The following is a 12517-nucleotide window of genomic DNA, read 5'->3' on the forward strand; positions in this document are numbered from 1 at the left end:
CCCATTGAGTCTTCCAGGGCCCAGCTGGCTTTGCCTCTAAAGCCCCCACTCCTTATATGGGAAAGTTGGAGAGGTCAGAGTATTCTTCCTTATGCTGAATGAAATCTTTCCTAGGCTAAAGTCACTTGAAGGCCTGAGAGGGAAGCACTTAGGGTCTGGAGTCTCAGAAAAAGAGGGAATGAAGAAAGAAAATATACTGTGATCAGGCTTTGCACACGGAGCAGCACCACATGTACACATATGTGGGGGGATTGTCATCACCCTCCAGGAGATGCTACCCACCCAGAGACCCCAGATGACCAGGGAGGCTGGGCAGGATAGCCAGGCAGTCTTTGCACAGGGAGGCCCGGGCGGCCGGCCAGGCAGGCAGCCTTCCCAAAGGCGGGATTAGGCGTGTGCTGCTGGACATGACTAATCCACCCCAGGGGACAGGCCCAGGGCTCTGAGGAATTCCATAACTTGATGGAGTCCTGTCCCTTTCACAGAAGAAAATGGACTTAAGCTATAGCTTGCTGGGAAGGAATCTGGAACTGAAGACCGTTTTATTAAGAGTCCGTGTCCAATGATTAGGCAGGACCTACATAGAGGGAGAGAGAAACCAGTGTGAGAGAAATGGTGTGGAATGTACCATTCAAGTCACAAGAACAGAAGAACTGCAGACTGAGTCAGCCTTCTGTGCCCCAGTGGCTGACAGGGCACGACAGAATGGTGCTGGAGACCAGGAATCCTGCCTAAGGCAGGAACAGACCCCACCTTTCCCTTAGAAGGGTCATGGATCTAGCATATTCAGACCTCTCCAAAACTGCCCTGAGTCTGTTCATCCTTCTAGACAGAACTGCTTCCACTAACACATTCCATCTGTGTTCTGCCTGACTGTCTGCTACATTTCCTTCACCATTACTGAAGCTGCTCCCTTTGAATGTCAAGAGGTACCTCTCCTTGTCCCACTAGCCAGTTTGTTAAGCCCATTAGTCATCTGCTAACTCCAGTCTGAGGGAGGCAATGTCAGCCCTTCTTCTTTGGTGTGGTCAGAGAACCACCACCCCTGACAGAGGTGTGGAGTGCAGGATCTCCAGATGAGGGAGGCAAAGAGCAGAGCCTCATCTCTGCATTCCTCCAGATCCCCAAAGCAAAAAAAACATGAATTATAAAGAGGAATCCATGACACTACTGAGGAGGTGGGTACAGAAGGACCAAGGAGGAAAGTCTTGTCCTTTCCTTCCCTTTCCAGGAGGGGCACCAGGCAAGCCCACTCTTGAAGCAGCAGCAGAACCACACCTCTGCTGGAGTCCCAGATGCAACAATATACTGCTCCCTGGTCCTCAGCACATGCCTGGGAAAATCCCGCCCACCATGGCCTCTCACTGCAAGGCCACATTCCATAAGGATCGCCCTCAACCCAGTGAAGCCCCAAACTCCTCCAGCTGTAACTCCTGTGTGTGTGTGTGTGTGTGTGTGTGTCTGTGTGTGTGTTTGTGTAGGGTTGTCATCTGTGTAGACCCCCAACCCTTATAGGAACTTCACCCCTTCCCAAGGGCAAATGTCATATGCTGGGAGCAGGCAATCCATGGCCTACAGATATGACTGGAATGAGTCCCTCCAAGACTCTGGGGGCAAAGAAGCCCAGACTGGTTGTGTGGTTAAGAGCGTCCCATGGCCTCTGTCTGCACTTCCCAGCTCAAATCCTTCCAAAACATCCAACATTCCTTTTTACCCTGGAGCTAGTAAGAAACGCCCACATGCTCCAATCCTGGGAAAAGGAAATCAGGAGACTAAAATAGCTGTTCTGCCTTCTGCTGTAACCAGAAGACCAGGACAGAATCAGAGAAAATCTCCCCATATGTCCTGGAACCCCTGTCTCAGTATGGAGAGCTGGGGATGTGGGGGATGCTCCTGAGAGAGATACAAACTGTGTGGCCACCACTGCCTAACAAGACCTGTGCATGGCATCTGAGAAGTGCCAGACATCAACAATGTGATAAATGAGATCTGGTGGGAAGTTCTAGGATATTCCATAACCCATATGCCAGGGAGACCTTATCCCAGTGCTGGTAAAAGCAAAGGCTGCAGCCTACTTGGGATGGCAGTGAGAAGGGGAGTCCCTTCAGTGCCTGCCTTCAGCTTGCCTAGAAGTGGGGAAGGGTGATATCTGGGTTCTAACCTTGCCTAAGCCAACAATGAAACTTCCCGCAGTTCTGGACTTGAGCTAGACAGAAGCTCACTGAAAACCACACAACTCAAGTAATAGCTGGGTTCAGAAGAAGTAATGGGACTGGTCGTTGGTGTGCGTGCTGCTGGGCAAGAGACAAGGGAATACACAGTGGTTAGGACCCAGCTGGGAAAGCAGCTTCCATACTCTCATCTGGGCACAGCCTTCCTAAATTGCAACCTGGCCCTAGAGGCCCAGGACCCCTGTCCTGGGCAGCCTGCAGCATTTTTGCCATGGATGGCTGCCAGAAGAGGGTTCCATTTACCACTCGCTTCCAGACTGATTCAGCATCACTCTTCAGTTTCTTTTGGCAATCCATGTCCTGGACCAAGTCAGCAGAACTACCCCTTAATACAAGTGAAAAAAATAGGCCTCTTCAGGAATTTCAATTCTAATCCAGATGGAAACATAAGAACAAGGAGGGCAAAACAAGCCCCAAAAGACCAAAGGAAACTATCTTTAACACCCCACTACTCTTTCCACTCCCCTCAAGGCAAAACTGCCTCCATCCACCATAGAGATTGGGGCTTCCCTGCTTCTTTGGGAGCCAGGAAAAAAGCTGTTGGACAGCTGCCTACTGGGCACCCTTATCCCACCACCAGGAACAATGCAATGTCCTCTGTGGTATGGGGCAGCAGAAGGTTACATTCACTATTCACCAGTGCCACGTGTGCTCCCACTTTGGGATCTGTTGTACAAACCACTTACAGTAGACCCTTCCTGAGCAGAAGTGCCCAGTCAGCTCATGACAGAGCTTGCCAGTCCATACAGAAGGCAAAGAAAGCTCCTGCTCCATCACCAGCCCTGTTTGCCAGCACTCCGAAGATAAAATGGAGTCAGGCAATATCCACGGTGGGGAGAACATTTGGGTAGAGGGGAGAGTCCCGCTTGAGGCAGCTAAGGGAGTGGCTAGAGCTGGATGAAGGGCCTGAGAGCATGCAAGCCGGCAGTCCTAAGACCGTAAATCTCTCCCTCTATCCCGCCAGGAAGGCTGTTCCCAGGACTCTCAAATTACTGGTTGCACAATCTTTCCACTTTCTTTAAAGGCAAGGGGAAAAAAGGCAGCAACAGAGAGCGGTTGAAAATTGTGTTGTGGAATCGCCAGTGGCAGAAGCGGGACAGGGCACTCATGGGAGCCCAGGAGGGTTTCTGCCTAAAGCAAATATGGAGAAGAGGGCTGGAGGGGACCAGAAGCAAAGTCCATAGTCACAGACTTGCAATTAGGACATGATGACCACAGCCCCCTGAAGTACAGCATCAGGCCAAAGCAGTTCCCCTGCACAATCCAGCTAAGTTGTTTTAGTGATAAGGTCCACTGCCAGTTCCAGCCTTTGGGGCTTTCTTTTGGTTACGCAGATCTGAAAAACCCCTGGAAGGAGCAGTCTGGTAGAAAATGCAAGAAGTGCAAAAACCCAGAGGAATGGCAAACCAGAGGCTTGGCTGGCACTTAAAGTGAAAACTCAGTGTCTACCAGGAATGCTAATTGGGCCCAAGAATACAGCTAGTCACCCATACCCTGTGGATGCCCCGACTCCCCTCCCACAGGCAGCCCAGGTGTACAGCACCCCCTGCTGGCTGATGCAATAAAAAAGTAAGGATGGGGAGAAAGAATACTAGCAATAAAAAAAAAAAAAAAAAAAAAAAAAAAAAAGCAAGGTTGGTTTTGATTAGGGAAAAAAAAAAAAAGAAGGTGAAAGGATGGCACCAGGGGAGGCCAGCAACCTGCCCCAGGCAACATCTGCAGCCAGTGCTGAATAAACGGGGCTTAGCAGATTGCATCTCATTTGGGTTCATCAAAAATGAGGTAGTCCAGAGCACCAGAAGCCCCCAGATGACCCCAAGGTCTGGAAGTGCCTCTTTCACCCAACCCAAGATTACCAAGGCAGAGGTGGGCTCAGTCCACTTGACCTATGAACACATACCTTGCAGCAACATGGATCTTCCCACCTGCTGCACTGAAGCCTAGACCTTTGAAAATATTAGGCCACTATTTCCATGCATTCAATTTGTGGGGGTTAGCATTTATTTCCAGTTAGAATAAAATTCTAACTGGGATAGGCCTGTGGAAGAACATGCCAGGAACCTTTTGACTCAAATACACATTTCCCAATGGATCTGCACACCCCAGTCCACCTGGCAGAGCATGCCTGAGACCCCATGGCTGGGTCCCCAGTGTTCTGCTGGTCTACTCAGCTGATGGAACATGACCTTTCCAGGGGCAAGCTCACTTGCATGATATATGCACCAGGTGCCCCAGCTGTCATGGTTCCTTCTCTACCTCTCCTTTCAGCCAGTCTGAGTACCTGCACTCCTGAGAATGAGAAAAAATGTACACCCAGGGAAAGCGGCTTCTGCCCTACCTAAGCTAGCTCCCAGCACTGCCACTTGCCTGCCCATGCCCTCCAGCTCTAAAGCTGCTACACAGAAGGTGGGCTCTGATGGGGCACCAGTGCAGGTCCATGGAACACAAAGAACTGTTAAAAGTGCAGGACACAGGTGCCCAGGTACATGCAGAGTGAGAGCAGAACAAGGAGCAGCCTACACAGCAGTAAGCACACTCTGGAGAGGATTAAGTGCCAGAGCCCAAATGAAAACAGGACCAAGAGCAGACGGGCAATGTGGTCTGTCAGCTGCAGGTGGTTCAGCTTTCACCAGTATGGCCAAGCACTTTTTCTGCAATGTGGCACTGCATGCAACAGTGATGTGGGCAAGATGTAGGGATGCAGTCTTCTCTGGGACAAAAGGCCAGGCAGGATGGGACCACCTGGGGCCCCCAACACCAACAGTTCTGAAGCCCTAGCTCTCTGCTTGTTTCCTACCTGGGTTCTGCAGTGTCAATACCTTTGGCTACTAGTACTTCCTAGTTCAGTCCTCCAGAGTAAGAATGTGAGCGTCACATAAAGAGAATGGACCACTGCAGCACAGGGTTACCCACCACCCCCTAGGGAGAAAGTTAACAAGGTAGATGGACAGACAGAAGGGCCCACCAAGTTTGACAGACTGTTGCCTCTGGGCGCTGGAGGGAGGGGACTGACAAGATGCTTAATAAGGAGTCACCTAACCTGTTTCGGAGTCTTCACTGTCAGAGGAGCTGGACTCGCTGGTGCTCTCTGACTCAGAGGACGAGAAGCCCTTCATCTTGGAGGAGCCAGCAATCACATCGACTTTCTCAGCTGCAATTCAAGCAACAGGAACCATGTCAGGTAAAACTGGAACCCAGGAGGCTGCTGTTAGGTATGGTGTATGACAAATACCAGAGAAGGACAAGTGGGAAGCCTGTGCCCCATGGGCCTAATCACTGATCCAACCTACCAGCTGCCATTGTCACAGGACCTGAGTGGTCCTGTGTTTCCTGCTAGTAAGCTACTGCACACTGGCTGATGCTGGAATTTCAAGGCCATATCAATTAATCAGAAAATTCTTTGGAGGGCTGCTCAGGGATTCAGGGGACAAGGCAGAGGAGTAATTTTGAGGTACTGTTGGCTTTGGGGCATTCTCAGTTACTCTCTGGAAGAGGATGAAAAGAACCTATAAGGAACATGATGCTCAGAGACAAAGCAAGACAAGGGAAGAACCCCAGTGGTCTCCTCGAGCTCTCATCTAGTATGCAGATGGAAACCCAGGTGAATGTAATAATGAAGTACACTTGAAGAGGAGCCAGCCTGGGCTGGGAATATAAACATGTGCAAAAATGCTCTGACACAGATCCCAAGTACTGTGGTCCCAAGAAAAAACTTGTGTGCCAAGGTGAGGCATATACAACTTGAAAAAGATGCCTGGAGAGGGGTCCATATCATCCCTGCTAGAGAAGGACAGAGTCTGGCTCAGTTCTGACATAAAGTCAGTACACAGGTCCCTGGGGTATGGCAGGCTTATCTTTCTTCCTGGCCTTGCTCTACCCTGGCTCCAGAGGCAAGACTTTTGGGGGACCGACTGCCAGGCAGCTGAGAATAGAAGCAGCTGCCGCTAAGAGAAAGGCTCAAAACACAGAGGTGCAGATGGGCTGCAGACAGCCATCAGTTAGGGAAATCTAGAAGGCTCTGACAGGTGAAGCATAAATGCCAAAACCTTCCAGGGGTTTCTGTGTTGAGTCCATGTATTTTACAATTGGAAAAGAAGGCTACAGAGGGAGAAGGGAGAGTCAGGATGTCCATGGGAAGGACCCCCATACCCAGAGGGCCCAAGGGCACCTTGAGGTTTCCTTTTCTTCCGCAAACAGGAGGTGACGTAGCGCTCCAACTCGCGCAACGTGGACGGCTTCAGAGTCTCAAAGTCAATCTCGATCTCATCAGGGTTGGAGTTCTTGAGTGAAGGCTCCCGTGACTGAATGATGTGCACCACGCGGCCCAGCTTCTCACCCGGGAGCTTGTTGATGTCCAGGCTGAGCTGTCGCTTCTCCTCATATGACATGGGCTTGCATTTGTCCTCTTCTTCAGACTCATATGTGGGAGGGGGCTTGCTCTTCATGGGTGCTGGCTCCTTCTTGCTATGAAGGGACGATGCAGACACCATCAAGAACAGGTCCCCTGAGGAAGCCGGGCACTCATTCCTCCACATGTATGGGGGCAGGGGGCTTCCCCCATCCTACCCAGCTGGTCTTCACAAGAAACAGGCTTGAATATACCCAGTAGAGATGGACAGCAAACTGACCAGGGGATGCATGAGCTGGGACTCTGCTGTGTTTGCACCCTTGGTGTCTACACCATGCTATCCTTTCTTACCAAGCATGGGGAGCTCCAAAGGCTCATTCCAGAGAAAAGGGAAGAAGGAATAACTAAATGCTGCTACAAGTGAGCAGCTGCCTGCCTGGCCCACCTCACCATGGGTGTGCTGGAAAAAGGATCCCCACCCAGAGTAGACTTGGGAAGCACAGACCTTGCACTGTTGCTGCTGCTGTTGTTTTTCTTTGTCTTTTTGGGAGGAAGTTCCTTGGCTTTGCTTTTCTTGTTCTCCTCTACTTCCTCTTTCTTTTTGTGCTTTTCCTTTTTCTTTTCCTTCTTGTCTTTCTCCTTTTTCTTTGGTTTGTTCTGCTGGGGCTGCGAGAGGGCTGCAAGTTGTTCGTGCACGGCTTTGAGCTGCAGAGCAGACAGGCAAGATTTACACCCGGGGCTGAAACTTCCTTTCTCTAACCCATACCCTGGGCATCAACCTTGTACCATACAGGACACCAGGAAGTCCCAAGAGGCAGAGTCAGGGCTGGTCGTTAGTCAAGTGACCTGCTGCAATAACCAGATTTCGAAGTCCCCATGCTCAACCATTCCCCGAACTCCAAAGTTTGCCAGGGTACTCCTCAGGGGAGGAGTTGCCCAAGCTGGCAGATGCTAAGCCCTTGGCCATCCTGGTCCCAGGATGCAACCTCCTAAAAGGTTGGGCAAGCGCATATAGATACATCAGGCACTAAGGACCCAAGTACTAGCTCGGAGGGAGAGAAGAAAGCAGACAGCCCCAGGAAAGATGGATATCCTGGCTTGGCCTCCTCCTCTGAGATATGGGAAGGATATAGAAGCCTCATCTCTGCCCAGAAAATGACCATGTTCCATCCCAGCTCGGCCCCCGCCCTACCATGTGTATGATCAACATGTAGTACTCGACCTAGCAGATGGGAAAAGGCCACAAGGGAACAAGTAGGAATGGACAGACATCTCTTGGAAACCTCTAGGTCCATGAACCCTGAAGGTTGGTTTCCTCACCTGCTCTTGGAGCTCAGCCAGCCGCTGGGCTCGCTCTTCCTCAGAGTCATCAGTGGAACTGTCACTGTCCGAGGAGCTATCACTGCTGCTGTCACTGGATGAGGGTGGGGCCACCACCTTGGTGGGGGGTGGCACTGCTGGGGAGGACACAGCCACCACTGGCTCCTCAGGCTCGTCTGGCATCTTGGCAAAGCGCATTTCAAAAACATCCTGGGGAGGGAAGCCATGCCCACAAGGGTCACCTTGATCTTACTGGCTGCTGGAGTCAACTCAATGGCGAAGTATGCAAGAGGATAAGAGGTATGCAAGGATGAGGAATCCTCTCTGACACTAACATGGGTAATGAGGAGCTGGCTCAGGCCCTCTGACAGGTCATTCAATACTACTTTCTCAAATCTCACTTTGAAGAGCCAGGTGGTCCTAACACGGCTGGGTACTTACCGCCTAGGGTACATAATGACTCACAATGACCCAGGTCCAGCTTACTGAGAACTTTAGTCTGAGGGAGTTGAAAAATGCTGGGCTCAGGGTAAAAAAAAAACCTCACAAAGAGGGCCCTGATGCTGTGGCCAGGTTTATGGTTCCCAGAACAGAAGGCTCTGCCAGCCTTTGATACAGAGGGAGCAGGAAGGATTGCAATTACAGAGAATCTTCCAGGCAGAAGGAAGTATATATGAAAAGGCCACAGGTGGGAGGGTGCTTGGGAGAGTGCAAGGCCACATGCTTGAGTCTATATCCCCATTCTTCACATTAGCAGGGCCAAGTTCCTGACTGAGACAACTCCAGGGTACATAAGGCTGAGTGCTGAGGAAAGGCTCAGTCACTTTGTGAGATCCAAGTGACCTGAGCAGAGGCCAGGGAGATGACTGGGCATAGGAATTTATTCCAAAAGACCCTAAGACCTCCAAGATTCAAGAGTCATATGGAACTTGCGAGGTTTCAGAGCTCACAGAATAGGAGCCCTGTCTGGGGTTCCAACCGTCAGGACACACATCAAACCAGCTGGCAGGGTCCCTCTATTCTGATGACTCCACCATCAATCCAGTGATTACTCTAGACAAATGTTGAAGGAACAGGCTTCCTGGTGGTATTTTTTGTTGTCGATGGTGCTGGGGATGGAACCCAGGCTTCATGCACACTAGGCAAGCACTCTACCAGCAAGCCAGTCCCAGCCCTCCCAGTAGTACTGAGACAGGCATTAAGCCCAGAACAAATTGATCAATGTAGAAAAACACACAACAAAAGGTACCTTCCCTAAAGTGTATGTTCATGCTTCAGAGAACAGTGTGTGGGGTCATGTACTGAGGCTGCTGTTCCAACTCAGTGCACACTTGATGAAGCCTGCCCTAGGACTACCTCTTGAAGGATCAAGAAACACACTGAGATTTCCTCTTCCAGGCAGCTACAGGAGAGGGTGTCTTCTATAGCAGGCATATCTCCTCCCTCCCTTCCAGACTACCCAGTGCACAGCTTCCTTCTTCCAGTAGGGCCTGCCTGGGATTCTGTGGTGTGTTGAGTGCTTTGGCTGATCAAGTACTAGAAGGGCAATAACTTTCTAATTTACTCAGAAATAAATCCTTGAGCAGGCCTAAGGACAAGGACAAAGATACACAACAGATGCCTAGAACCTATTGAGGAGAAGGAACCGGGCAGGAAGAAGGAGTTTCACACCAGAGAAGGCCCCTAATGGGGCAGCAGGTAAGACCCTTAAGCCCCACAGCACCTGGTCATGTGCCAGGAGAGTTGTCACCTCCACCCTAACCCACCCACGGCATCTTAGATGCTGGTTGGTAGGCTCAGACCCCACAAGAGGCAGCTAGCTCTACAAGCTCCTGGAAGAATCAGGCCCATAGGCAAGACACAGAGGGAAGGATAGTGGAGAAGTGTTCCTGAGAAGTGTTAGGATATCAGGACATCACAAACAGAGGTGACCAACTCTCCTTCTCAGGTCAGAAGGAAGGCCTAGAATATAAGTTGCCTCAGGTCACCTGTCTGTATATCCAACCTCTCTGGGCTGGCTTTGAGATAGCAGTACACTTACCACAAGGACATCTCGGTTCCTGCACTCTAGACTGTGGTTATTGTTTTGGACAATGGGGATGAAGTGGGTGGCCCTCATTTTTTTTTTTTTTTTTTTTTTTTTTGTGGTGCTGAAGACTGAACCCAGAGCCCTGTGCACATAAGGCAAGAACTTTACCAACTGAGCTATATCCCAGCCCGGGTGGCACTCACTCTGAGGCCTATTCCTACTCCCTCAGTATTTTTGGCTCTGTCTTACCCAAAGTCAAGACCAAATAACAAGGAGTACAAGACAGGAAGTCAGTTGGGATAAGAAACTAACGTCAGGCAGGGCTGGGATTGTCAGCTTCCTGGTTGTGTCCAGCTGTGACTTTATCCTTCTCATGACTGTGGGATACAAGAACCCTGCTCCAGCCTACATGGAGTGAGGGTGGGAGTGTCCATATACTGACTGGCCCAGAGACATGGCAGGAAAACCTGCAACAGACACATAGCTACCAAATGCCCACCACGTAAGCTCCCTGCCCTGAAGGAACTAAGTCTAGTGGGAGAGAGAAAAGATGAATAAACAAATAAACTGTTCTAAGTGCTAAGAGGGAAAGAGCAAGGTAGGAATGAACTGGGAATAACTGAAAATGGTATGCTGTGACCTGAGCTAAGAGATGGACATTAGACTCAGAGCTGGATGAAAAACATTGCTACAGAGACCAGGGAGGACAGCACCAAAGAAGAAAGGAAGAGGGGCAAAAGTACAGAGAGGGGGCTGTTGTAGGGTCAGTAAATGGACCAGAGAAGCCATTCTGAGATATAATCCACAGCAAGCATCTCCCAAGGGAGGACACAGATGATGAGAACAGTGCACAAAAGCATACTAGGAAAAAATAGGCCTTAGGCCTTCTGCTGTTGGGTGGACAGCATTTCAAGGTGGGCCCAGGTCCCCACCTGGCATCCCATAACTCCCAACTCCTTCCTCTGTGGGTCTGGGTCATATGCGTTTCTCAGCCTCAGCATGCCCCACAAGTTTCAAAGCCAAGTATCTCTTCTTGCTAGAAATTCTGACCCAGGGTCACATACCCCTGGCTGCATCTGATTCCCTGGGGAAGCACACCTCACCCTTTAAGGAAATAGACATGCTCAGGTGCTAAACAATCACAGTGCCTCAAGACTACCAGATGAACCAGACCTGGAGCCAAGAGTGGGAGCTACAGAACACAGAAGTGGGAGGTTCATTAGGTTTCAGGTGCTAGGGATGCAGCTGTGCATGCAAGACATAAAGACACATGTACACCTATCTCAAAACCCTGCCTCTGGGATCCACGCCAGGCGGCCCAGTGTACTTTTCAGTTTATTTTTTCCTCACTATGAAAAAAACTGCATATCACCTTGAATTCCTGATTTTTTTTTCCCCTCCACAAATAAAACTCTGGTGGTAGCCACAAGGTTGCAATCACTACCAAACTTTCTAAATTACTCTTCACAACAGAGAATAGAAGACAGGACCAGAAGCAGCTCTGGATCCACTACATGTACATATGGCCTTTAGTCCAAACCTCCCTTAGGTGCCTAAGGAAATTCTTAAGTCTAGAGGCCACTGGCCATCTTTATGACCATGGCTGCCAGACTGGTAGAGATTTTCTCAAGCCCCAGAATTCAGTGGCTGGAAGAAAATAAGATTCTTTTCCATTTAACTTTTTAAGATAAATCCCACTCCTTTGGCATAACCTAATTAAGAAACTTAACTCAGAGGAACTTAACCACTGAGTCACATCCCCAATCCTTTTTGTATTTTATTTAGAGACAGGGTCTCCCTGAGTTGCTTAGTGCCTCCCTAAGTTGCTGAGGCTGGATTTGAACTTGCAATCCTCCTGCCTCAGCCTCTCAACCACAACTGGTCAAAAAGAAAAATCTTAAAACTTATTTTTGGAAAAGCAGATATTGTGAAGGGAAAGCAGCTCTAGTTTGAGTTGAGGATAGGAAAAAAAGACACAGAAATTAGTAAGAGAGGACATATTAGAGGGTGCTTTTTCTTTCCTTTCCCTAACAAAGTGGCTCCAAATAGCATCCTCCAAGGTTGGCAAAGAACTTGTTTGTGTTCTGCTGTATCCCTGAGGGCAAAGAAAGGGCATAACTATTAGATATGTGCAAAAGCTGCCTGTCTTCTCAAGAGACTACAAATCTGTAGCCACCACTGCAGTAAAATTTAAAAGCCGGAACTCTTTCAAGAATGGGACATGTAAACACTAAGGGGCAAAGGGCAGTCTTCTTTATGAAGATGGGTAGCACCAAAATGAAAAGGGAGCACAACCCTCCACTCCCTGCCAAAGTCAGGAAAAATAAAACCAAGAAACAACCCCTAGAAATAAAACCTTTGAATCTGAGCATGCATTTGAGTAACAAGGCCAGGTCCACACTAGTAAGAGCAAGCCCACCCAGCCCTATAGGGAAGTGTTTTATTTCTCATGCCAGAATTTGAGAACACATCCTCTAAACTGAAGGCAATCCCTGACCAGACATAGGCTGAATGACAGAATCAGGATGGGGATGCATAACAAAGGAGGAGAAGGGAGACACTATGGTGCGAGTCTGGGACAGTGCGAAG

At 49.6% G+C, this 12517-nt stretch overlaps 1 protein-coding gene across 1 annotated transcript in view; it reads right to left on the bottom strand.

Moving 5' to 3' along the window:
- Positions 1 to 12517, bottom strand: part of BRD4 (bromodomain containing 4) — an 84469-nt gene that overhangs the window by 11403 nt on the left and 60549 nt on the right. Inside the window, exons 8-11 of the mRNA XM_079114069.1 lie at positions 7900 to 8109; positions 7085 to 7284; positions 6400 to 6695; positions 5272 to 5382 (exon numbers count right to left, since the gene is read on the bottom strand). Coding sequence (XP_078970195.1) covers positions 5272 to 5382; positions 6400 to 6695; positions 7085 to 7284; positions 7900 to 8109 — 817 coding nt within the window. The remainder of the gene's footprint in view (positions 1 to 5271; positions 5383 to 6399; positions 6696 to 7084; positions 7285 to 7899; positions 8110 to 12517) is intronic.

The sequence above is a fragment of the Sciurus vulgaris genome (genome assembly GCF_902686455.1).
Source record: "Sciurus vulgaris genome assembly, chromosome: 16".
NCBI lineage: Eukaryota > Metazoa > Chordata > Mammalia > Rodentia > Sciuridae > Sciurus > Sciurus vulgaris.